The 26,830-nt window shown below is 46.8% G+C and overlaps 1 protein-coding gene and 1 pseudogene across 2 annotated transcripts; one reads left to right on the top strand and one right to left on the bottom strand.

Moving 5' to 3' along the window:
* Window positions 1-1,030: 1,030 nt before the first annotated feature.
* CAPN6 (calpain 6) lies at window positions 1,031-25,785 on the bottom strand. Of its 2 annotated transcripts, XM_078065074.1 has the most exons (14): window positions 25,689-25,785; window positions 19,215-19,394; window positions 10,363-10,494; window positions 9,136-9,344; window positions 8,423-8,615; window positions 7,471-7,664; window positions 7,156-7,233; window positions 6,863-7,049; window positions 4,875-4,997; window positions 4,494-4,696; window positions 3,779-3,900; window positions 3,297-3,433; window positions 2,551-2,700; window positions 1,031-1,301 (listed from the first exon to the last, which is right to left on the bottom strand). In XM_078065074.1, exons 2-14 carry the CDS (start codon window positions 19,377-19,379, stop codon window positions 1,197-1,199), a joined length of 1,998 nt encoding a protein of 665 aa, XP_077921200.1. In that variant the 5' UTR covers window positions 19,380-19,394; window positions 25,689-25,785; the 3' UTR covers window positions 1,031-1,196. The 2 variants fall into 2 exon arrangements, with proteins under 2 accessions (XP_077921200.1, XP_077921201.1); XM_078065075.1 differs by having other exon boundaries at window positions 1,031-2,700.
* On the top strand, window positions 23,319-23,427 carry LOC144380648 (U6 spliceosomal RNA; annotated as a pseudogene).
* Window positions 25,786-26,830: the final 1,045 nt, after the last annotated feature.

The raw sequence follows: 26,830 nt of genomic DNA, 5'->3' as shown, positions 1-26,830 counted from the left end.
AGACATAATTGCCTGACTAATAATCATGATGTGATTACTGACTGAACAATCTCGAGTAAGCTGTTTAGCCTCTCAGTGACTTAAATTCCTTGTTTTTGAGAAAACGGGGATAATGACAGCACTTCATAAGGTTGTTATGGGCTTTAAAATGAGACGAATAGTATAAAGCACTGGGCACAGAGCCTGATGCATAGCAAACAATCAAAAAGTGCCGGTTCCTTTTCTTTTCTACCATTTGATTTGCAGGGGAAGAAAATTCTCACCCTGCAAAAAAAAAAAAAAAAAAAAAAAAGTAATAGCTTCTTTGAGCTTAATTGTAATATCATAGTGCCATCTGTTGACCATATAGAACTATTACATTACTTGTACTGTAGAGTTCATTTCTGACAAAGCTCTACCACGTCTGAAAACCTGTATTTAAAATGTCCTCTCCAGTGTGGTCGGAGCTAGTGTTGTAAGGACGGGGATTGAGGGCTTTACAGAAAGACTATTCTGCTGAGCTTGGAGACCCCTCCCCTGCCTAGGTATCCTTCCTTGTTAAGAGGCAGGGACCAAGGAAAAAGGAGAAGAGTTTCCTCCATACCCTACCCTAAGATGGGCAGATGAGATATTGAGTGTGGAAACAAGTGAATGAAGTCTTCTCATCCATTAGGCTGATGGAAGGAGATGGTATTTTCTTCTGTTGGGAGGTCTGGGGAGATGATGGGAGGAAGGAGTTGGTATTTTCTTCTGTTGGGTGGTCTGCACTTGGAAGATCTGGCCAGCATAGCTTTGGCTTGGAGTCCGATCCCATAGGGGTTTCAAAATCTTGTAACCCCAAATACCACACAAATATCCTTAAATGTGGAATAGAAGGGGTCCCCCCTCTCCGTTCTCCCAACCTCATCCCTCCCACCCTGTTAGGCTCAGGTTGCACAGATTCCCCTATCCCCACTCCCAACTCTAGGGGCTCCAAAACGAGTCTCAAGAGACGGTCACTGCCGCCATCTTTCCTGTGCCAACAAATAGTCAAGACTGGTTGGTTTATTGAATGTGAACTTTATTGTGGTTTGGATTATGTAAGGCAGTGTGGTGAAGGCACTGCAGAAGTTACACAGACTGAAAAACATGGTAAGAAATGAGTGAGCTAAAAAAAAAAAACACCTACAAAATATATTTTTAAATGAATGCGTGCTGGACTAGACTAAGTACTACAACTATGCTTTTTCTTCATCATTGCAGAAGCGTTGAAATATTGTCAGAAGTGGGGGTTGGGAGGGGTTGGGGAAGGCTTCATGGAGGAGGTGGAATTTATGCTGGACCTGGAAGGAGGGGTAGAACGTTGATAGATGAGATGGAGGGGAAGAACATTTCAGAATGACTGACTCTAGAGAAAATTCTGTAGAAATACTGAAAAAACAAGAGGGCAAACAAACGCCCCCAGGGAATGAAGCTTCCCAACCGAGAAGCCTGGGGTTGGGACCCAAAATCTCAAGCCCCCAGGTGGGGTCTTCAGTACCAATGATATTCGGAGGCACAGGACAATGGGCTTGTTTGTAAACCTAGCAGCAGCAGGAGATTTCACATTGCAGTCAGGGGCCCCAAATTGGCTGTACTATATGCCTGGGAGGGTTTTCTCATCCTTTCGGGGGGTGTGTGGTACTTATTCGTCCTTCCTCGTGCCCGCTGACTGCCTGAACGGTAGTTCGTGCGCGCCCATGTGCGCGTGTGTGAGTGTAGGTGTGTGTGGATGGGTGGGGGACCGAGGCTTTGTCTCCCACTGCAGCTTCTTCCATGTTTCCCTCTTGGGGGCACACAGCTGGCTTCCATCGAGCTGGAGCTCGGGCCCTTCCCACTGGCTGTCTAGACCTCACTGAACTCCAGCTCGTCATTAAGCACCTAGGAAGCGTCCTCAACATGCAGGTAAAACCTACTGTGGGGGGTGACCTGGGTGAGGGCAGGACTACACTTCCCGGGGGTGGTGATGGTTGGTGGTGTTCGGTGGCGGTGGTGGCGGAAGTGGCATTGGGACCGGCGGTGATGAGAGCTGGGGACTCAGAAGCAGGCTCTGGCCGCTGGCTGAAAGCCTGCCGGCAAGTCTGAAGTGTTCAGTCGGGAGCTGGGATGTCAGGCTAGACCAGCTTGGCCTTGATCACCCCTCCTCCTTCCTCAACACGCCCTACAGGGGAGATAACACTGGGCGCCTGAGAGCAGCAAAGACATCTGTAGGGTATCCAGGCCGTTGTTGTCCTGCTTAAATCTCACCCCCGGAAGCCCCAGAGATCTTTTTGTTGGCAAACATCTGTGTGATCTCCACATAGGACTGTCACCTCCCCCTGTCCAGCTGCTGGAGGTATATAGGTTATGTAGCTACTGATGCTACCTGGATCGGGAGGTATGGGGGATTTATCAGAAGAAAGGAAAAGTTAGTTACTGTGAGTTTCTTTCTTTCAAAGGAGTATGGATTAGGTAAGACCTGGCACCTGACAGAAAAGGGAAGGATGGAAAGCTCTGTCAGGATTCCCTAGAGCTGAAGATTTAGAGCTCAGTGAGATCATCGCTGGAAATAACCTTGAAGCTGATGTGGCCCTGCTTGACTTTGGCAGTCGGGCCACCCTTCTTACGCAGGTACAGAGACTTCAGATCACGGCAGTCGCTGGGGTCAGCATCCAGAGTAACCTGCCCCAGGAACTGATCACAGAATTTCCGGCTGTTCCACACCTGGAGAGACAAGTCAAGAGAGCAAATGTGAACCACCCTCTGTGAGACCGGACGTGGCCCAGTGGCATCTAGAACCTAGCGCCGAACTTGGAAAGGCCTGTTTTAAAACCGAGGGACTCTCTTTCCCGATAACAGGCTCTAGCTGACAGGAAGCTACCTCAAAGAGGAGAGGCGAAGAGCCAGCCAGCAGCACTCAAGGTCAGCTATACGATGGCTTTGTAAAGGCAGCCGGGCAGCAGAACAGCCAAGTGATAGTGGTCCATCCTGACCTAGCAGGATAAGGGTCATCTGACCTGGCATATGCTTCCCCTCATGGGATTTTATAGTACATGTCACAACACGTGTACCTGTGAGCATGTGCCCTTCCACCCACAATGAAAGGGACGGAGGGGAGGGTGTTTACAATGGAAATTAATGAGGCAGTCAGTGTCTGTGCTTGGTGGGAGGTGTCTTGGAGTAAAAATAAACAGCCAAAGACCAGGATGACCCTTGCTGTGTATCCTGGATAGTTGAGGCACTCGGGATAATCCAGCCTCTCAAATGGAATGTGAGCCAGCCTGGGGGGCGGGGGGTGGGGTCCCTGCTCACACACCTACCTGCACTATAATAGGAATGTCAGTGGTCCTTCTGTAGAAAATCGCCTGGGTGTCAAAAATGGCATGAACAGTATTCTTCTGGACGGGAGAACGGACTTCCTCCTTGCCACACTTGATGACCAAATACGGATTTACGGCTGGAACAAAGCGACAGTCGCTTTTAACGGAGTGATTACAGTTCTCATTCTAGAGAGTCGAGAAACTAGTTCACTGGGACTTTTTAGCCTAACACCTGGGTACCAGAATGACCTTGAACCCTGGATCCCGATTCCCTTTTCTTCTCTAGCCTTTATAAAGATGAAGAGTATGTAGGCCTTGCCCAAGGAAGTTCACATCCCGTTCTCTGTCCAGGTCAACAGCCATCCTGACTTCCCGAGACTGAAAATACCCCTGGAGAGAATTGTTCGTGACCACCTTTTCTAACCATAGGTGCAATAAATGAAACTGAAGTTCGCTTTCCCAGACACCTCTGCGGTTCTTACTTTCATTGGCATACTTCTTCTCCAGGCCCTCCGCGCTGTGAACGGTGATCTGGGTCACCACCTTCGGGTAGCCACGAGCCAGGTTCCAGCAGGACATCTTGGGCATGTCCAGAGTCAGTTCCCTGGAACATCAAAAAGAAGACAGGCCACTGATGACGAATGCCCTCTGATGAGGAGATAGGCTTGCCAAGGCAGCCGTTGCTGCTGAAAAGCATGGAATACTGAGTGACCCAGCTCATTCCTCCTCAGACATAGCTTGTATTTTATGAGTCTGTTTTCCTTTCCCCTGGCGTTAAGGCCCAGCAGATAAAGATCAGAGTAGGCAGGGCCGGGGTGAAAAGGCAGCTTTGGTGACCCAGCATTCAGAACATAATAGAGGAGCCGTGAGGAGTCCCAGCTGCTTAAGAGAAGAATAGAGTCAGCCAGAGAATGGAAGAGAAGATATACATGGGAAAGCTTAGGCTATAGGCCTGTTCCCCTGAGGTGGCAGCCCAGAGGTCTGAAGCTCAGACCTCTGCTGGGGAATTTTTCGTGGTTACGAAAATAACCATTTTGAGAAATATTTCTACCACCGTCACGTCAGTGAAGTCTGACTTGGACAGGTTGTCCTTTTGCGTGTCTGCATAGGAGGAGCAGGGTCAAGGGAGGGGGGTGGGTTGGGACAGGAGGCAAAGCAGAGACTAGGAGTTTGCTGGACTGGCCGCGGGAGCTGAACCTGAGCTGGACGGGCACTTCGGAGAAGATTCTCAGGAGAAACTCGCTGGTGCGGCCATGTTGGAACATGGTTGGGACAAGCACGTAGTTGCCTTTCTTCAGGTACTTGCTCAGAAACACGGTGCGGGTGTCAATGTAGGTGGATGTCCCAGCACGCTCTTGGATGTAGAGATGGTGGAGGCGGAACTTGCGGTTCATCTCCACCTGAAAATGAGACAGGACGAAATGCCCTGTTCCGCTCGAATCGCAGTGTTCATGTTAGGAGATCCTAGGTCCTCTGCTTTCTTTATCCTTGTACCTATCTTCATTCCCCTCACCCCAGGCCGTCCTAACTGTGACTCTCTTTGCCATTATTCTCTCTGCTGCACATGCCCGTTCTTACCTTGAAGAGCTCAAAGCCAATGATGTAATTGTCAGGTCTTCCCATGCGGCGGTAAGTACGCAGGTCCTTTTGCTGCAGTGACATAATGACCTTGTGCCCATCCTCGGGCACGGTGAAGATGTACTAAGGGAAAGAGGCCACCATGGAGCTTTAGTTAGCACTTCCATTTCAGATGAGCCAGCTCAGATCTCAGAGAAGACAATTACGTTGAGGAGCAGAGACTCTGATCATTTTCTGGGCTTTGCCACTGACCAGACACTGTGGCCTTGGATAATTCATGGGCTTGCTAAGTGGAGATCATATATTGCTCCTCCCTATGGCATTTGGCATGGATTGAGAGACAACTTCACGCCTGGGTCTTCGATGCCAAAGAGGGTAAGCTTCTTGGTAAGATCTTGGGTTTATTTTAAATCATCCCTTGCTTTTAAAAGCTGCACACTGAAAAATTCCAGAATCCATAAAGGCAAAAGGCACTTTTGTTTGACTTAGCCTGATACTACAGCATCCCCCTCAGCTAGCCTCCTCTAGCCAGCCCAGATGTGGGGCTTCTGGAGGGGCTGGACCCACTTCCTTGGAGAACTGAGGCTTTGCTATCCTCTCTGCTGGGAAGCTGCAGACCTGTGCGTGAGACTCTGAAACATCATCTGAGGGAATCATGGTGCCATTGGGAAGTAAAACTAAAAGGCATCTGATTGGTCTCTCTGTCTCTGTCTTTCTCTCTCTCTCTCTGCTTTTTTCTCTCTTTCCCTTTAGCAAGAAACAGAAAATAAATCCAGAATCATAGGTTTGCAAGGCCCCTAACGATCAATCTTGTGCAGTTAAGTGTGAAGCCAAAAGCCCATTTCTCCAGCTCGGTCGATGTGCCTGATATTTGAAACATTTCCAGGGTTGTACATGGGGATGATGTGGGGCGGGGGGGCGGTAATGGGAGCCTTCCTTTCTTTAAGGACAATTGAGATGAGGGGCGCCTGGGTGGCTCAGTCGGTTAAGCGACTGCCTTCGGCTCAGGTCATGATCTCAGGGTCCTGGGATGGAGCCCCGCATCGGGCTCCCTGCTCGGCAGGAAGCCTGCTTCTCCCTCTCCCACTCCCCCTGCTTGTGTTCCCTCTCTCGCTGTCTCTCTCTCTGTCAAATAAATAAAATAAATAAAATCTTTAAAAAAAAAAAGACAATTAAGATGAAAAAGAAAGGATGGAAAGAATGGGGGGAAAAAGGTATGAGTTAAATAAATCAGCCTACTCATCTTAGCGTCCTTCCAAATGCCTGGCCAATGAGGCCCATGGAAAAAAAAGACATACCGACGTAAGGTGACAGTACAGTCAGAATTCTTGCCTCCCGTGGGTTATCTCATCAGCACATTTGGGGGTAAAACCATCAAGATTATTACAGATTCAGGCTTTGGATGTTTGGATTTTTTTGCTTTGGGGCATGCTTGGGCTTGACCCCTAATGGATCATGTGGAAGAACATTGTAATGGAAGACAGATGAGATAGGGTCACTGATCGGGTAGTGCTTCAGATCCTGGGCAAAATGACCTGGTTCTGGGTGAGAGAAGGGAGGCGTAATGATGGCATTCAGAAGATTCACTGCATGAGAAAGAAGATGCACACTGTAAATGCGCACCCAAGAGAACAGATAGGCAGTCAAGAAATGAAAAAGAATTGAGTGTCTGGGAGCAGATCCTTTCTGTCCGATGGGGGACAATCACAAAGAGCCATACCAAGCAATATGGCACCAGGGGAGAGGCAGCCAGAGGAGATGACTCAGATTTAATATTGTTCCCCACATACATCTCTGCAATAGACACAGTCTGCCATGACTTACAGCGTCTGAGCCAATCCTTAGGCACCTTGGTTGATGAGTATTACACAACAGCTGCAAATTGAAAAACTGATGTCAAAGAAATACTGCAAGGTGAGACCCAAGTTCCTATTGCCTTGAGAAGTTGGAGACAAGATTAGGAGAAAAAAAAAAAAATTGATTCAAACCTGGGGATTCTGCAGGAAGGTATCACGATTGTTATAGCAGCCCCCTGACCGGTTCATCAGGGGATCATCGTCCACAGTCCAGCATCCCACCACCGATTCCAGCTCCTTGCGGCCAAAAATGGGGTTGTTCACATTGCGGCAGACATTCAGTTCGTGAAAGTTGCGGCAAAAGTCCTCCAGGCTCATCCTGAACAGAAGGAAGGCAGGAAAGAAATGAAGATGGTGCCAAATACCTACAGCGGTAGTGCCACATGGGAGCCCCAAGGCCCTTAGCACTGAAAACCCCTCCTCACCAGAACTCTCCATCATCAGACATAACAAGCCCCAGGTTCTTGCGGTCGGCCATAGTCAGCTGCTGCCACTCTTCAGAACTAAAGGCAAATGAATGAAGGGAGAAGCCATTAGGTTTACCATTGACTTCCTACAGGAAGCAGGACACCAAAGGACTGGAAGGCGTGAGGATTGGGCCTGCTTTATTTCACCTCTGGCTGGGTCACAGACCCCACAGATGTCACTAAGCACTGACAGCCCACTAGCAATCTGGAGGGATGCGTTGGGAGAACTGTAGGGCTTGGGAGACGTGGCCGTCCAAGTGAAATGTCACTCACATTTCGCTCCAGGGGCCGCTCCATTCCTGACGTCCCAAGGGGTTCCTCAGGCGAACCATATAGAGCTTCTCAGTACTGAAGACTTCCAGCAGTCTCTCTCCAAGACGGATCTTGCGAATATCAGTCATGGTGTAGGTATGGCCCTTCAGAAGACCCCAGTCAGTTTCAACTTCTTGCTCCTCCTGATTAGGAGACTGAGAGCAAAGAAAGATACATAAGGCCACAAGAATTGAGAGACCCAAGGCCTGGCTCCAACTTTTCCTTGATTGGTTTACCCCAGTATGGTTGAAGCCAGTTCTCCTTAAGCAGATAGAAATTTTATCCAGACACCTGACTTGACACAAAGCAAGTGAAAGAAAGGAAATAAAGAATTTAATATAATAACCCACTTAAACAATTCAGATTGAAACTCCCACAGTAGTACACTGATATCAACAGCTTAAAAATTTGGTGGGGCTGGTTTATTGCATGAGCAAACTGCTATAACTTCTACCTCCAGGGGCAGAGGTAGGAGGAATAATTTAGCAGAGGCTATTGACACAGGCTCAGAAACTGCATCCGCCCCCAGTGGGATGGTTCGTACAGAAGGATAAAAAGTTAAAGCTCTGGGGCGCCTGGGTGGCTCAGTCGGTTAAGTGTCTGCCTTCCGGCTTGGGTCATGATCCCAGGATCTTGGGATCGAGTCCTGCATCGGGCTCCCTGATCAGCGGGGAGTCTTCTTCTCCCTCTGCCCCTCCCCCCGGCTCGTGCTCGCTCGCTCTCTGTCTGAAATAAATAAATTCTGAAAAAATAAAAAAAGTTAAAGCTCAGTGGCCTCTGTTCCAGGACTCAATGCATATTGTTAGCTTTCTGAGCGCCATAATGCCTTCTCCTGAATCTCTGGGGAAAGGGTGACATTCCCTACTAATTTTGTAGTGTGAGCAAAGAATGGTTGTTTTTGGTGACAACAAACCTCAATGGAGCAACAGATCAGCCCTCCTTTGGTAAATGTTTTGTACAGCTCCCCAAATAGCTTGTACTTCTCCTCAACCAGCTCGGTGTATCTTCCCTTCTGCATGTCAACGGTCTCGGCCAGCGTGCCAGTGAAGTCCACGATGATATCAGTGGTGGTCAAACCATCGAGGGCTTCATAACAACCAAGCAGCCTGGGGGCAAATATGCAAGGTTATCTTGGTAAACTAATTTTTCCAGGTGGAGGACGTCTTGTTCCCAAGAATTAGAACAGTCCCTGCCCAGCCAGCCTTTACCAGCTGGCTTTTCTCGAGGTATGAAATGAGAGATATTATGAGATTATAGCCAGAGATTTCTCGGCTTAGGTTATGTTGAGCAAGGGCAGTCCGTGAAGAAGCTCCTTCTCCGGGTAAACATTAGGGAAGGAGAAAAGGTGAAGCCATGATGCCATGCGATCTGCAGATCAGCAGCAGGAAGGGGCACCTATGAGCAGGGAGGGTTTTTAATGGAAACCGGAAGAGCTCATTTCTCTATCATCCAGGATTTCTGAGGGCCAGGCCCAGGCCCAGGCCCAAAGCAATGCCTTGGATCTGACTGCTATGCTACCCCATTTAAACTCAAGGGCTCGGCTGGGAGAGGATGAGCTCCCAAGGACAAATGCGGCCTTCCCTTCCTCGTGTACGCTGACCACTGACTGGTCAACCCCCTCCTTACTTTGCATAAGCTTTTTCCAGTAGAGCATTCCAGAACTCATTCATGGAGGTGGAGAAGGAGAAAACCAGATCTCCATTGATGGTGGGCAGCAAGTCATCGATCACCACTTCAGTCCATTCTCCAAAATGCCAGAAACGGAAGCGAAATATCCCAGCATATTTATCAAGTTTTCGAGGGTCCCATTCCTGTTCCTTATGGTTGGGAATTGTCTGGAAATATAAGAACAGTCATACAACTGTTATTCACCAGACCACATCCAAATACTGAGTTGCAGTTGACTTCCAGCAAATCTATACGGCAGTAGGAAGCACACCAAATACATCTGGTTTGGATCTAGGTTGGGAAGTCCTAGGTTGGGCATTTTTTTCCCACAACTTTTGCTTCCCTAGGTCAGTTTTGCTGAGGATAGTATTACCATGCCGGCCCTGAATACACACAGGGTGACTGAGGGGAAGCCAATTAGGAATTAAATTATTTCCCACAGATAATCTACAAAGTCGATCATGAGAAACTGTCTATACTAACATATCCGGTTGCATGTTTAACCATCTAAATAAGGCATTTTAAAAGACAAAATCACTGAAAATACAGACGCCTGCACTTTCGGGCTTTAAAGGTCCATCCTAGAGATTTCATGTAGATTCTATATGGATTTGACTCACACCTTGAACAAAATTATATTGGGGAAATTCTCCTTTTTATATGCAATTACACATCACTCTTCGAAAATTCTTTTTCTGAAGAAAAATCAAGTCAAATCAAGCCAACGCTTCACTGCCTTTGACTCGACCTAAATGCCAAAGAAATTTTTGTACTCGAGAATTTATTAGAACCTTTTCAAGGAACTATTTCCATTTTTCTTGTCTTTTCTGTTATTCCTATCTGTGATTTCCTGGCCCCTGCTGGCTCTATCCTCCAGTCAGTGCAGAGAACACAAGTATGCAGAGCTACTAGGTCAAAGCACTACAAGTGACAAAAGATCAACTATCGTGTGACAAAGCCAATAGAGTAAAATGTTAATGGTAAGAATCTAGGTGAGTATATAGGTGTCCCCTGTAAAATTCTTTCAACTTCCTGTATTGGTAAAAAATCCTCATAACTTGTAAAAGATTCTCATAATTCAGGAATTGAACAATCTAAAAAACTTAATGACCTGATTTTTCCCAAAATTACTAAGGAAGACAAAAAGGTGGAAACTGAGTGAGGTCTCACAAGAGAGGGGGATACCTTTGTCCAGTGAGATTCCTGAACAGCCAAACAGGAAAACGCAGAGACCATCGGCTTGTGCCCCAGTCTCCCTTGGATCAGCTGGTGGTTGCTGATGTTGCCCACGATCAGACGGGGGTCATCACAGATGTCCTGCAGATACAATAATTGGTTCTAAGGGTGTGGAAAGTGTTTCCCAAGAGTCAGCGTGAGCTGAAGTAGGCAGGACAGAGATCATGACTAGGACTTCCATAAGTGGGATAAAGGGAAAGTCCAGGGAGTTGGGGGGGTGGGATTGTGAGGAAAAATACAAAGCAGTCGATCATCTGGCCGCAGAGATAGGGTTATGAGGGGAAGTGGCAGGAGAAATGGGAGGAGGGGATGCGATGAGACAGGTTGAGATGGGCTGGTGGGGGTGCTCAGAACTAGCATTGCGGTTTGGAAGAGTTTTCCCTACAGCAGTGAGCTTTTGAAGAGAAATAGAGATTAGCACATTGCATTCCGGTCCTGTTGGTCATGAGGAGATTTTCTGAAGCACCTGTGCCTGGAAGGGTAATTGCATTTCAAAAAACAAGGCCCGACGGTGGTGAATGCTTCTCCCTCCCTGGGAAAATGAGTTCGGAGACCTTATACAGAAAGCCCTTTCCCCAACATAAAGCAAAGGCAACGGCAGTCTCCATGGCAACTAGATTTTTCCCCATCTTTGGATGAATACAGATGGCAGCAGGTGGTAATGGACCCCTCATAGGAGCACTTCAACACACTCTTTTCCCACAGAGGTTGTTCTGAGGGAAGCCGGACAGAGGTGGGGGACAGTATTTGTTTGGGGCGTATGGGTCTTTCTTCCCCAAACATGTCAACAGCCGTGCCACTCCCACGGCAAGTAGGAAAATGAGACCCAAATAGTACAATGAGGACACAGTGTCTGAGGGCACACTGCGGTTATTTTCAAAGTATAATCGGTGTCTAGAGGAAGGATCCCCAAAGTCTCCCTGGTGGTAGATAGAATAGACTGAATAGCCATGGTGACACTCGAGTTGAAGCCTTAGGGATGACTAGCGTGAGGCAGTTGGACAAGGGAGAGGTACGGAGGCATGATGGGTAGAGAGACAGGCATAGACAAAGGCATTGCCGCATACACAACATCACGTAATTGAAGACATGATTGTGTGACTCAGAGAATCAGCACTTGCAGAGTTCAAAGGCAGGAAATACCAACGAAGTCTTGAGTATCTGGAGAAAGCTTCGTGGAGGAGGCCGTTGGCCGGTACCTTGACATTCTGCTTACCCAGCAGAAATAAATCCTAGTCTCAAATGGAAAGAAAATCTAGACATATATCCTTTTAAATTTTATTAAATAGAGACAGCTATATTTTTCTGGTTCTCAAACCTCTTTTTTTTTTTAATGGACATAATTTTCCTTGATGAAGGATCTGGTCTACAGAACGAAACATTCCATATATTCTTTAAAAGCCAAAATCACATGAGAAAAGAATAAACATTCTAGGCAGGGACAAATCCAAAATAAAGATTAATTGGGTATCCCTCTGCCAAAAGGAGAGGGTTAGGTGGGTTTTCAGTTTGGGATTTTCTGGTCTTTTTTTTTTTAGATGCATACCTAGTGTCTCGACATCACTTTTTTGTCTTAGAAGAAGACTTCTATCTTAATATTTTTTTATGGGCTGGGACTTGCCTGTTTTTTCACTTATTGAGCATAGAGCAGGTGTGTTGGGTGAATTAGGCCCTGATATTCTTTCTTTCCCAATTGTTTCTTTGCCCTTTCTAAGATGAAACTAAACACAGCTTTTTCTCGTGGGCCAGGTGTTACTATTTTATTTGGAGCAAGACATAAAGTTATACAATGATTTCTTGGGTTTCAATGATGCAAATAATAGTTGCCTAGCATGGAAAAACAATAAAGTGAACACTGGTGTATGGAAAAGTGTGCTTTTAGATTATTAAGGCAAATTATTTGCTGGTTTTATGTGAAGTTGTTAGTGGTTGGGGTTACATTACAGTGTCTTGGATTGCCACGAGGCTCTCATTTCACAGCAGGGATCCAGGCTCAGCCAACACTTTTGGCATGCCAGTTTTTATTCAAGACATAAAGGGTCACATAAATGAGCAAATACCTGTAAACAGAACTCAAATTGAGAAACTGGGTAATTATTCTCCTGTAGATCCAAGCTGAATGTGGTCATTCTGTGAGTGTGTGTGTGTGTGTGTGTGTGTGTGTAACTCTATGTAATCATGAGAGAATATAAATTTGGGCCCAAAAAATCCCTTATTTTCTATTTCCTCTTGTAAACTGGCCCATGGCCCAGTTTTCCTTCACCACTCTTCATGCATGATGGATGGCCATTTAACAATGGGTTTTAAAACATGATAAATTAGGGCGCCTGGGTGGCTCAGTTGGTTAAGCGACTGCCTTCGGCTCAGGTCATGATCCTGGAGTCCCAGGATCGAGTCCCGCATCGGGCTCCCTGCTCAGCAGGGAGTCTGCTTCTCCCTCTGACCCTCCCCCCTCTCATGTGCTCTCTCTCTCAAATAAATAAATAAAATCTTTAAAAAAAAAAATAAAAAATAAAACATGATAAATTAAAAGGCCATAGATTGTCAAAGCTGAAAGAAATCTTAGGGACTATTTACTCAACCTCTTTATTTTATAAAGGAGAAAACAGGCTCAGGAAAGGGCAGCAACTTGCCCCTCCCAGCATGCAGGTAGTTAGTAGGAGACCTAGGACTGAAGTTTGAGGTTCTTCAAAAGCACATATAGTTGGGGAAGGTGCTTCATGCCTCTCTGCTTAACACTTGCCTAAAAGCTCTTCATCGTTCTGGAAGACTTGCTTAAGTTATATCTCGGCTTTTGGTTCCAAGCTAAATATCACCAATAGGCTTTAAACGCCTCAGTTTCATCCACTCAGTGGGAATCAATCTCTTATGTATGTCAGCACCGTGATGTGAAACATGGGAGGAAATCTTTATTATGCCACATCCTCTACCTCTTTAAGGAAGTCCGAGACTAGAAAGGAGCTAAGGAGGGAGAAAGGGTAAAGGGTAATAAGTCAGTGCAAATCTAACGGCCAGCTGGACTTTTTTGGTGACATATTTGAAAATAATGAAATGGCTGTTTATTGATTTTTTCTCTAGTTTTGGACAACGGGGTGTCTTCATGTTGGGAGTAAGGAAGTAAGGCGGGAGAAATTTTCCTGTAACTCAGAGCCGAGATGGAGAGTGCAGATGGGATATTTCAGCCTGAGCTCTGCTGGACTGGTAAGGAATGGAGTTGGGGAAGAGGTCACAGCTCACATATTCACATATTTGGGTGGCTTGAGAGGGAGGGGAGATGCTGGGCCCCTAATGGCTCCCAGCTGTGTTGGCGCAGTTGCTGTGATCCTTGAACTGGGCTGTTTGTCAAGGCAAAATAATTTCTTAGGGGGGAAACACACACAACTAGGAAGCTGGACACCAAGAGTAAAGCCAGGAACCGTCCCCGCACACCCCCATCCCCGAGCCAAAGCCTTCTACAAGCAAAACAGCTTCTCTAGGAAATATGTTCTCTTAACTGAGCACTGAGAGTCCTTCCCATTGTCCTCACCTCAGCTCCCTTCGCAGAGACCTCTGGAAGATTGGCGGGGAGGGAGACACACGATTACCAGGCTTGGAGCCCTGTACGTGTCATTCTACGTGGCTTTTGCAACTTTTTTACACAGGCGAAACTAGCGGACAATAAGCATTGAGGTCCCGGGTCAACAACCTCAAGAACTGCAGTAAAATGAAAGGAGGCCGAGAAAACCAGCAGCCAGAAGAGCGGAGGCATTTTCAAGGATGCTCCAGTCTCGCGGTACTGAGGGGCTGGGGGCCTGGACACCTGCAAGTGAGGCTGGCCCTGCAGTAGATATATTATGACCAAGTCCAGCACCCTAACGAGTCCCAGAAGGCCTCAGGGCTGCCATTCGGGACCCGAGGGCTGTGCCAGTTGGTCCAAGTAGCCATTACCTTATCCTAAGAAACCTGAACCACCTCCAAGCAGGGCCTTCATAGGTGGAGCTGGGCTCAGGGACCAATGTTGGACCAGCCTCTCAAGGAGTTCACTTTACCTGCTGGCGAATTTTCCTTTTGCGGGAAGAGTATGTCATCAGTAAAATAGCCACTTCCTTCCTTAACCCTCCAAGGAAAACTCAATATGAAGCCTGAGAATTCAGGTCTTAAGCCTAACTTCTACTTCCAGCCTAGACAACCGAGTCACGACATAGTTATCCCATTTGAACCTTCAGACTTTGGCTACAAGACTCCAGGTATAAATCTCAAACTGCTTTAATTGGGAAGAATTTACATATCCATGCAATGGATTACTGTTCAGCCATGGGAGGGACAAACTGATTACATGCTGCCACATGAATGAGCCTTGAAAATGTTATGCTAAAGCAAAAGAAACCAGTTGCTTTTACTTTTCTGTTCCAAGTGAAATGTTTAGAGCCGGGCGAATCTAGATAGAAAGCCAAAGTAGATTAAGTGAGTCCCTGTGACAGGGGGGCGGGGGTTACTCACCGCAAATGGGTACAGAGGGTCTTACGGGGTGACTGTGACTGTTCTACCATGATGAAGTTTTTGCAACTTTGTGAATTTGCTAAAAATCATTGCCTCATACTCTTCCAACAGGTGAATTTTATGACCTATAAATTGTACTGTGAGAAAGCTGGTAAAGGGCACAAGTGAAAATAAACAGGATGGGCCCATCCAGCTGGTTTCAACTGTGTCACCAGTGGAAAACATGAGGACTAGTCAGGTTGGGGGACATGATCTCTGGGAACGATAAGAACTTTATGACCAGTCTAGGCCAAAACTATGGCACAGAGATGCCCCATTCAGCGGGGAGCCGGAAACTTCGATTAGCACAGAGAAAAGTGTTTTCCCCTTTACTGTTTCCTCCCAGGCAATCTGTCCCCAAGGCCTGTGTATTCTGCTTCTGATGTCTCCCCTCATCGAACTTTCCCTTCCATTCCTACCACCTTTGGCTTTCATCCAGACCCTCATCACCCTCCTCCCACGCAGGGTAGTGAAATGGCCCCTGGGGAGGGTATTCCTCGTGGAAGGACCTGGGCAAGGGAAATGGTAAGTAGGGCCCGGGCTCAAAACTCGACCAGAGCTGACAGAAGATCTTGTGCAGGTGCCCTTCCTTCCCCCACAGCTGGCTGCACAAATCCCCGCGAGGGTTTGCTCCTCTTTAGTCAGGGATTAGATGTGTCTGACTCTAAGACCCTCTCGTAGCTGGGTATGAGTCAGTCAGGAAAAAAGCCAGAGGCGGGTAGGAGGGAAGAGTGGCTGGAGAAGAGATTTTTTTATGGGCATTTGGCCAGCCAGATTTCAGCCCTAAAAATTGTACCTGAAGCCTTACGATCACGCGGTCAGTCAGTAGAAATCGGCATAGCTTAGAATTTACTAAGACTGTATATGAGGAAGCCCCGGGAGGACAGGAAAGTTCAGGAACACATGTCTCAAGCCATATACCAGTGTATCCAGGAAGCTAGGCCTGGGGTGGACCACTGGAGGAGTTAAGGAGAAGGATTTTTCTCTGGAGGGTATGGGCAGATGAGCCGGCCCTGAATAACTGCAAAACATTCCCATAATCCCTGCCTATCTAAAGTGGCTCCTTAGGACACAGCATGGGAGGGGCAATTGGGAAGAAGGGGACACTTAATCCTGCCCTAGGATACTGGGGGCTTAACTGAAGTTGTTTGGTTCAACTAGCCCTGGGGTTTACAGGCATGAAGGCTTATAAAGGCAGAAGCTTTTGAACATGGGAAAGGGAAGAAACAGAGAATATCAGGTTAATCATGCTTCTTCCATTTTAGAGACTTCAGAAAACAGCCCTGGTTGAGGATGAGGCTGTGTGGCATGCCAAGGGACAAGATGTCTGCAAGCTTCCCTACAAACCGGGATCTCAACCTTGCCAATGAAGCGGGTGAGGCCAACGACCCATCTGGTCTCCCTGAGCCAATTCAGAGAGGCCCAGGGCTGTGTCTTGGCTTTCCTGATGGGAGGCCAGAGAACTTTGACGTGGTTCTTGACCACAGCCTTGGCCTCCACTCTGGCTGGAAAGGAATCCAGAGCTTTTTGAGGAGACTCAGATGGTGGTCCAGAACCTCGTTTTTCCCTCCTTCCCACAAGAGGCCCCTTTCCCAACCACTACAATCTATGCTGATCTCCCCCTTCTTCAAAACCCTACAGGGTTTACTGTCTGTGTGCCTGAAGATAGCATTTCTTGTATCAGGCATTCATTTATTATTTAACTCGTTGATGGCTCAATATCCATCTCTCCCACTAGAATGGGAGTGCCTCACCCCAGTCTGTGTCTGTAAATTGCACAGAGGCTGCACAGAGTAGGTGCTCAATAAATGCTTCTCAAGACTTAAGACTAAGCTCACAGGGTGTTCTCAAAAGGGAGGGTATGGATCATTTAATGGATGTACAGCATCGACCCAGGGAGGAGGAATGTGGGAATTGACTGGTGGGAAGCTACCAATTTTAGCAAAAGAAGAGACCCAAAGAGGGCGCCTAGGTGGCTCAGTTGGTTAAGCGACTGCCTTCGGCTCAGGTCATGATCCTGGAGTCCCTGGATCGAGTCCCGCATCGGGCTCCCTGCTCGGCGGGGAGCCTGCTTCTCCCTCTGACCCTCCCCCCTCTCATGTGCTCTCTCTCTCTCATTCTCTCTGTCTCAAATAAATAAATAAAATCTTTAAAAAAAAAAAAAAAAAAAAGAAGAGACCCAAAGAGCTCGGTTTCTCTGTAACAGCCACATGGCGGCGTGAAAACCAACGTGGGCTTTGGAGTCAAGCCTGGTTTCAAATCCCAGGGTGTCCGCCTTCGGACCCTGGGTAAATTCTTACCTTCTCTCTGAGATCCACTTTTGTCATCAATAAAACGGATGCAGTAATATTTACCTTTAGTTTTCAAACTGGAAAAAAAGAATCGCGTCGGAGAAATGTATACGATACCTACCTTGCTAAGCCATGGCAAATGAAGATGAAATGAAAAAAAATGTACAGAAAACTCTAAACACAGTCTCTAGGCCCATGGTAGGCATGGCATAAATGCCGATTCCTTTTCCTACCCACCCCAATTCACCCTCTCTTTCTGATATCCCCTCACCCTGGAAAGGGTATTGCTTGCTTCAGAGGCAAGATGGACTCTTGCCATGGTTATCAAGTTTTTTCCTTCCCTGCTAATCCATCTAGGATTCAGTCCACAGAATTTGGAAGAAGAAGGCAAAGGACAAAGGACTGAGCCAAGAGAGAGGAGGGAGCATGTGTCTCAAGACCCAGCCAGTACAAGAAGCATTGTCAGCTTGATTCACATCTGGGAAATGGCTTCGTGTTGGCTTACAACTTTGCCGCCCATTGGGTCTCCTCCTATCTCCTCCAGGACCTCTCCCTCATCAATCATTCCTTCTCTCTCCTGTGTCTTCAACCTCTTCTTCTTTACTGTTTACTCTTTGGCCTAGAAATACATTCAAGTCTGTCCTATTTTAAAAAGATATCCCCTCCCCCCAACAGAAAACCTTCCTCAATTTCCTGCCTCCTTTTCAGCTATTTCTGCCCCATGGATGTCCTGTCTTTCCGATCCGGGCATCAGAAAAGAGTGGTGCCCCTCATTATCATCATCCATTCATAAGAGTGGCACCCAGACAAGATATCTTTATTTTCTTCGTGCATTTCTGCAAAAACAAAACAAAACAAAACAAAACAGAACTTACCCCTCTGCATACCGAATTAGTGGCTAGTGAATTCTGCTCACGTTTCCCAGATTTTTATGGCAGGTCAGTGATCTGCGGGGATGTCAACAACTGGAGGCGCAGAAGGTCAGGAGGAGTGTCATCTTCCTTCCGATGGAAAGGACTTCTCCAAGTCTCATACTCTCAATGGCTATCATACTTTGCGGGCAAACACTGAGACCAGTCCTTCCAGTCACATAGGAAACACAAGAGCCTTGAAGGGACCAATGTATCCTGGCACCACCTGGTGGCAACCTACAGCAACTGCAATGGCTCTCGTGAGAAGTCTGTTAAGGAATGTAATTGCAACTAAAAAGCCTGCTGGCTGATGAAAGCCAACCTTAAGTTGTTAAAGGAGGTGGTTGCATAATAGGGCACAAAAAGATACATCGGTACATGGGATCAGAAGGCCTTCAGGATATTGTGAGGGTCCAAAAATGTGCATGTCCTAACAGCCCTCTGTGGCTTATGTCCCTGGTCACCCACTTTGGGAAGGAGCTCGGGTATAATATCCTTCTTCCAGTTATACCCTTTAGAGAAGGCAAGGTTGCCTGCCATTTATTCTCCAGATTCCACCATCCTATCATTTTATACACTGAGCTCCCTCTCATGCAGGGCTGGTGAAGAGGTTCTGAGACTTGGTTTAGAGACACAATATACAGCTGTTCTGCAGAGAACCATAATAACTAGTGATAGGTCTGAAAGAGCTACACTCCTACTTAGATCCCACTGGGCTAATGGTGAGGGGATCCAGGTGATGGTATCCAAAGAGTAACAAAGAAATCTCCCCTGCTCCCCCCCCCAAAACTCCATCTTGTCCTTGTAGAGTTCATTTCATTTATGCTCATTACATCAGGAGTTTTGTTGTTCTTCTTTTAAAATTGCTATCTGACCAAATATGACTGAAATTCAAGATTCCCCAAGCTAGAGTCAGAAGCACAGATCCATAACACTTGCCACATTAAAGCTGTCTCCTAAATTGCTTTGCGCGTGGTAGGCTGTGTTGAGAGAAACCGTGGACCAGGCAGAGTTATGATGCAAGAGACTGAGAAGGAGACAGAAAGTAAAAAGCAAACGAACAAACAAAAGACAAAGTTACCTGGGGACGTTTCCACACCACCTTTCCGGGAAGCAGCCGGTTGTAGAAAAGCGAATCATTCTCAGGCAGAAAGGTCGGATCACAGAACAGTCGGCCATCTTTGATGCATTCCTGCTTCAGTTCCTGGTACTTCTGGTTTTTGAAGAGCTTCAGAGGAGGACCCATACTGCCGAACTATGTCTAGAATGAGAAAAATTGTGGTCACTGGAGGAAGAAGTTCTGAAGTATTTTGAAGATTACCTGAAATTAGACAAACGGTAGTCATCCCAGTGACTTTATTCCTGGAGCTAGGCACATGGAGCTTGGCTTTAAAAGAAAAGTGAAGATTTTCAGGGAAAGTAGGGTCCAGGCTCTGCAACCGATTAGCTCAGCATGGGGCTTTGCCTAGGGTGCCTAAAACATTTGGGGGCCTCAGTTTCTTCCTCTGCCAAATGGGGCAATATGGGCCTGAACAATATCATTGAAAAAATAGATAATAAATGTTAAGATCGCTCCCTAAATGTCATTCTCATTTAAAGGGCAAGCTTCCATTTTACATCAGCAGAGAGGAGTTTCAAGCAAAGGACAATTTTAAATTTGAAGATAAAAGAAAAAAGTCATTTTACGATATTCAGAATAAGTTGGTGCCCTGAAGGGCCACACACTATGTGCTTCAGGGGAGAAGCAGCCCCTTTCACTTCTAAGGAGCCCCTTTACACAATTCCTTCCCTTTTATCATTAAAAGAGCTTTGCGTTTTTTATTACTGGCCAGGAAGGCTAATGCAAGCAACAGAGCTCAGCAGATGGCCTCCAAAGACAAGGGAAGATAGAAAGATTGTTTGTGTCTTTCTTCTTCAAAGTCTAACATGCAATCATTTGCCCACTTTAAAAGGCAGACTCTGAAATTCAATTACACTAATTTGATGGACTATAGATTCTTATCCCACGGCAATACATTGTTGCTTTCTTTTCTTTAAAAAAAAAAAAATTCACACGGCTAAATAGAGAATTAATATAGTGGCTCTTCAAGCAATGGTCTATCTGAGTGCCCCACACTCAAATGCCCCTAACAACTGGTTTTTATGGGGATAATTTGAAAGACAACTTTGATTTTAAATAACTTTGGGGTGATAATAGGGTTCTCAATGCCTTTGCTTGATTCACAAAGATAGATTCGTAATGATTTTAATGATTCTCTCTTGACGCTCAATGGTTAGTAAGAGGAGGGTTGTGAAATTTACATGGTGCCAATTATTTAAAAAATATTTTTTAGGGATAACTGTGTCTATATTTCATGATTACGTGAGGGTCGAAGCAGGATGTATCTAAGGTCAGAGTATCTGCTGAAAAGTGGGCGAAGTTTGAAAAAACTAATTAGCACTTTAAAGAGTGTCTCTGTTGGTAACAGCTCAAAATCCAGTTAATAAAGAGGGAGTCACTACTTTATAAAAAGTGAAATAATAATCAGACCTCTCTACTGTCTTATTTCACGTCCTTTCAGTATTATATTGAGATGCCTTAATGGTAAAGAAGTCTTCCTATTTGAAAACCGTAAAAAAAAAAAAAAATTGAATTCGACATTATTTGCAAACTACAATATATAAAAACAAACTTACCCTTTCTCTGAATCCAAGGAATAAGAAGCTGAAAAGAATCATAGTTTGTTTGTTTTTTTTTAATATATAGCCTTATTGATGGACCTTTGTTTTTCAAATTGAAGGTTATGGGACACTGCAAAATGCCAAAATGCCTTTAAATCAGATTTAATTCTGATTAAATCATCAGATTTAATTTTGTTCACATATTTCAAATATTAAAGTGTATCTCATTGTATTTGGAGGCATGAGAGGTATCAGTAATAATTTTCCGTTAAGCAGTAGCGGAGCCAATCTGAATGTACACCCAGTCTCCTTTCTGGAGCCTGTTACAAATGGACCCCAATTTTCACGTGTGCTCTAACTTATAACAAACACTGTTGTGCCTCTGGCTCTCCCTGGAAGGGTTGGTGGACTGCCAGGGGCTGGGGATTGTAAATGGCGGATAGTCTGGGGCAATTAGGGTATTTAGTTCGCCAGAACCCCCTAGCCCTTGAACGTGTTGGATAAATGGGTATTTCCTGTTCTTGGGAAGGCGCTCTGCCCCCATGCCTCCCTCGCTACTCAGTCAAATGGCAAGTCCCTGCTCTATAAGGAGGGCCTATCTACAGGCAGAAGCCGCATCGACTGACAAGAAAATCAGGCTTGATTTGAAACACCAGTTATGATCCCAGTAGACCCTTCCAGAGGCAGAATATCCAGCCGACGTGTATAGGGCAAGCCTTCTGGGTGAGGGCGTGCACAGTAAATACGGAGCAGCAGGCTATCAGCCTGAAATTTGACAGGCTTTCATTCGAATCAAATTGTAGGCTCAGGTCCTGTTGGACTTGCAGAATAGAACTGCGCCCCATTTCTGGCTTGGTTCCTTTGTGCCTCGATTTTCTCATCAGGGGAGTGGGGTTCTCTATCCTGCCCTCCTTACCCTGTGGCTGTACCTAATGAGATGGTTAGCGTAAAAGTACTTTGAATAAGCAGAAAGGGCTCCGTAAAGGCAAGATACACATTGTCAGCACAGGGCTGGGCACACACCCGCTGTCCAGGAAATATCGGTTGAACGGATGAATGTCTTATGCAGACAATTAACGCTCGCATGTATTGTCCGAATCGCACATTCTAGTTCAGGTTCTCCTGGTGGCAGCCATGTTTAGGAGGCATTATCCGTGCCCTTTATTTTGTATCTGCAGAAATGGCAACTCACAGAAGGGGCAGCTAGAAACGCAAAACTGGCTCCAACCCAGGTCTGTGCAATGTCAGATTCAGTGTGCAGCTTTCCCCTTACACCACACTGCTTCTTTTGGTCACTGAAGGGATTTCTTTTTTTTTTTTTTTAAGCTCAAATGAGGAAAACCTTCCAAAGCAAACATGATACCTAAGTTGGAGGCATTCTGCCTAGCACTTATTGCCACGGTGGATACTGAAAATGTTCTTTATGTCCACGGTCTGATGATCATGGGAGAATTGGAACCCTTCACCTCAGAGGGTTCATTAGGTAAGTCTGGGAAAAAAAAAAAAAAAAACAAAACCTTCTGGAAACCCAGAAATTTGTAAGTTGGGTTTGTCGCAAACAATTTGCCCTGCTGGAGCCCAGGAGAGTGGGGAAGGGACTGCTTCCTCTTGGCTGCCTTACTGCACCCAACTGTGAAGACAAGAGGGCCTTTAGGTTAAAGATGGCATATTGAGAAAGTCAGTAAATAGAATCCAAGCTAGGGCTTCGGGTATCAACCAAAGAGAGCCTCTGGCTAACAAAGGGAACGGGCACATCTAAGATGAGGGACCCCGTGGTCTGAGGGTCGGAGGTATTGGGTGGTTGGGTGAAGCAGAGTGCAGGGTTTTGCATTAAGACGACAGTCTCAAGCAGTACGATTTCAGTGAGGACCCACTGCCTAGAGATAGAGCATGAAAAAGGCTGTGTGAACGCAGGCAAGTGGGAGGGGTGGGTCCAGAGGGTGGAAAGTTGGAGATTGCCAGGGGAAGTTGAGGGAGCCTGCCACGTAGAATAATACAAGGGCTGCAGTTGGGGGGATGGAGTTTTTGCTACTCGCTGGACTGGAAATCGCGGGGGAGCTGGGCAAACTCTTACGAAGAAAATCACTTGTTCGTCACCTGTGGGTCAGCCTTAACATCGAAACCAGATTTGGCTCTGAAACAGGAAATCTGCCTCAGTTTCTTAAAGAGAATTGTTCTCTGAGAGAGGAAATCCGGTCTGCAGGTTACAAACTGCTTTTGCCCGGGGTGAGCGGGAGAGGAAGGGCGGGCATTTAAGGGGGAGAGCGGGAGAGAGCATGGCTCCCGAAGTGGTGTCCTTGGCCGGTTTCCCTCCCTCCCTCTCCCCCACCCCCCGCCCTCAGTTCCCCCTTGTGCTGTCCTCGAAGCAAAATAGGAGGTAACAGCAATTAGGAGTTTTCAGAGCAAACTGAATGCAGAAGACCTAACTCTGCCCAGGCATGAAGTAGGCACCACTTTAGTCTCACACCTGGGGGTGGTGCGGGGAGGGAGAAGTAATAAAAACTCGGCGTCCACGGTACACAGAGCGCTGGCTTCGGCAGCACATACACTAAAATGGGGACGATACTGAGAAGATGAGCGTGGCCCCTGTGCAAGGATGACAGGCATGTTCCCCAGAGAATAGTGCCTCCCGTGGCTACGCAGGCGGAGTCATAGCCCACATCTATGCACACGCATCTACCAGGGAACATATGGCTGACCAGATTCCACTTGTTGGCCAGATATCCTGGGGTTGGAACGGGACCATAAAAGTCCTTGGATCCAGCCTTATCTGGGACACATCTACTCTATCCAGAGAGAAGACTGTTCAAAGAAACTGGAAGAAGAAAAAAAGAGTGCACAATTCCCTTTAATTCCACTGTTGAAGAACTTTATCAAAGAATACAAAACAATTCAGAATCATAAAAAGAACACAAGTGGTCAGCAGATCCAGGATCGAGTCCCAGATACCACCATTTAGTGTAGATAACAGCTCTGTCCCTCAGTTTCCCCATCAGCACAAAGGAAATACGATGGCTGTCTTGTCAACCTCAGAGTGTTATGCTGGTTGGGGGGGGATCGAATAAAATTAAGCATATGTACATACTTTTAACTTTTAAAGATAAGACCAATGTCCAGCAGCAGTATTAGAAAACATTCATTTTTAGCAAAATAAATCTCGTCTCTATCCTTAGCGGAAAATGAGATGTGGTCACCTGCCTTAACTAAGACACTCACCGACATTTGAAAGACCAATATAAAATGGCCCCTCTGCCATTCGATACCCCCTCTCTCTTCCACCTCTCCTTTTTGGCTGGCTTGCCCCACTACCCGTTTTTTCCCCTCTTGGATGAATAAGCCCATCCTATAACTCTAATTTTACAGCCTTGCGAGAATCCACTTCCAATTTTTACAGAATGTTAGGCTGGAAGGACTCTTAGAAATCACGACGCCCAACTCCTTGCTTTCACAAGAAGGTGAAAGCCCGGGCCCAAGGTTACATACATACACAGTTAGTGACAGAGCTGGCCCGAAAACTCAGACCTCCTGCTTTTGAGAATTCTCATTGTCTTCTTCTCACAAGAATGCACGCGGGAGTTTTGTGTTTGAATTGCAAGCTGTCAGAAGGTGTGATGATTTCAAATCAAAGCTAATCAAAGAAACACTGTTTGGGGGTCACAAAGGGACTTTTTTTTCCCTTGCTTTTAATTTAGGAACCGAAAACACCCAAGGACACGGAAAGACTTTTTTTTTTTTTAACCTATTCCTGACAAGGCAAGTGTTTAGACTTTTCCGTGGCCTGCTAGGGACTCTGTAAGGATAAATAAAGAACACTATTCAAATTCCAAGTATTCACACGCGCACACGCGCACATGCACACAAACTGGCAGAGGAGTTAATTAGCAGTCCCCCCCCAGCCCCACACCCGAAGAATCTTTTTTTAATCCCCTCCCATACAATGTCTTTCATTGCACAACCGAGATTAGCAAATGAGACGTTAGCCATATTTCAGTAAAACATGAATACAAACCACGATGCTTTATCCTGAAGCCAGAGGTGACCGTCGGGATGTTAGAATTTGTTTCATTTTCCTAGATGACTGTCCCCAGACGGCAGGCTCCAAATCCTCAGAACCAATTTTCCATTGCAATACTCGGATCCTTTTGCCACCCTCCCCCCTCCGCCCCACTCTGGTCAAGTAGCCCAGTTAAGCCCCTGGGCTGTGAGTGGCAGCGGAGTGGGGAGGAAGGGGGTAGAGCCCCAGCTGCAAATCAAAGTTTAAGCTAGAGCGAAAATCAGAGACGAAGAAGATCAACCTGTCACCAGGGCAGGAGGACCCCCGGCCGCACGGACAGGACAGCCGCCACAGCCACTCTCTCTTGTGCAAGAGCGCACAGCCCGTGCACCCCACTCCCAGGGCTTTTAAAGACCTTTGGTACACAGTGTGCAGCCACGATTATGCCTGCCTTTCAATAATTTGCCCACAACTGTGGGTCCGCAGAAGCCAGAAGGAAGCCCTGTCAGCCCTGGGAGGGTTTCTCCCTCCACACCTCCCTCCCAGGTTTGTTCTTCCTTCTCAGGTACTTTGGGTTACAAGAAGCCAAAAACAAAAAAAACAAAAACAAAAACAAAAAAACCCACCACCACCACCACCAACAAACAACCCCACACACAACCGACCAGATATCACCAGAAAAATCTCATCGCCAGACAACCTCAATCCCCCCGCCCCCCATCACAAAGTGTCCCATTCGTTTTGAAGTTTGCAAACTATTCCACACGCCTACTGGATTCCGACAACTCATAAAAATGATAGCTGCCGAGTTGGACTAACTATAAAGTTCCAGTTGCTTTGCCTCCTCTAGCCTCCAAGTTATCCAGCAAAGAGAAGTGTGCAAACGCCCTCCCTGCTCACCTGAGTTAGCCCAGGCGCCCCGCCGCCGCCGCCGCCGCCGCCGCTCTTGGCCAGGTAACCCCTACAAAGTCTGCTCAGTCAGTGCCGCTGCACAAAGATCCTGGCTTTCTTAACCTGAAAACTATTTGGGCTGTACCAAGCTCTGCTCACAGGGGGAGGTGCCTCGCAGAAACTTCAGGAGCCTTTGCCCCGCCTCGCAGTCAGAAACTGATCCTGAGTCATGAGGAAAATCTGGAAAGCGCCCCCTGCCAGATGTGCAGACGGGATGCCCACTCCAGACCCACCCACCAGCAAACTGGAAAACTCAGGAAGCCACGTTTGAAAGCTCTCTCTGTTCCGAGGAGCAAGAGGACTTTCAGGGAGGGCTCTGATAGATTCCTGACTTTTCTGTCCCGGGGTTAAGAGTGCAGATGTGGACAAGACTCGAGAGAGGACACGGAGAGAAAAATCTTGAAGTGTCAACAAAGTTCTCACGGGCCGGGCTGCAGACATGGCCCTTGTACACGGATCTCACTCACATCCTGCCAGTGAGTGGGAGAGAAAGTGGAGCTGATGGGGCACAGGGAAGAAAAAGATTGCTTTGTGAAGTCACAGGTTACTTCTGGCCAAGGGCAGAGAGAAGGGAGCATGAAGAGGGAAGGGAGTGGAGTTTGATTCCAAGGCAGTTAGTTGTAGGAAGCCTAATTTCGAGCAAGGGGGCCCTGGCGATTCTGCCTGGCTGTGTGAGGCGAAAAGCAGAGCAAGTATCTGCTCTGAAAGGCCAAGAGGCTTCGGGGGCTACTTCAGGGGAATACCTGTAAAAGACTCTGCTGCACCCTGGTCAAGGCCTCGTTCCGAGACATTCACTGGGACACAGTCCCAGGGACGCCATCCCCAAGTTGTTTTGTTTGTTTCAATTTTCACAACCCGTGAAGACTCATCATCTCATTCCTTCCCCAGCTCGCCTGACCAATGTGGTGTCAACCTTTTGACTTGAAATGATCACTCTCGGCCCCTATCCCTGCACCAACCCTCCTTCTGGCTAGCTGACTGACGGGAGGGAGGGAGAGGGGGGGAGAGGGAGAGAGGGAGTGGGAAGGAGGGAGGAAGGGAGAGAGAGAGAGAGAACAAGTGAGCAAGGACTCCAAGAAGGAAAGAAAGTG

Source organism: Halichoerus grypus, chromosome X (genome assembly GCF_964656455.1).
Source record: "Halichoerus grypus chromosome X, mHalGry1.hap1.1, whole genome shotgun sequence".
NCBI classification, from domain to species: Eukaryota; Metazoa; Chordata; class Mammalia; order Carnivora; family Phocidae; genus Halichoerus; species Halichoerus grypus.
This window is presented reverse-complemented; position numbering and strand designations above follow the sequence as displayed.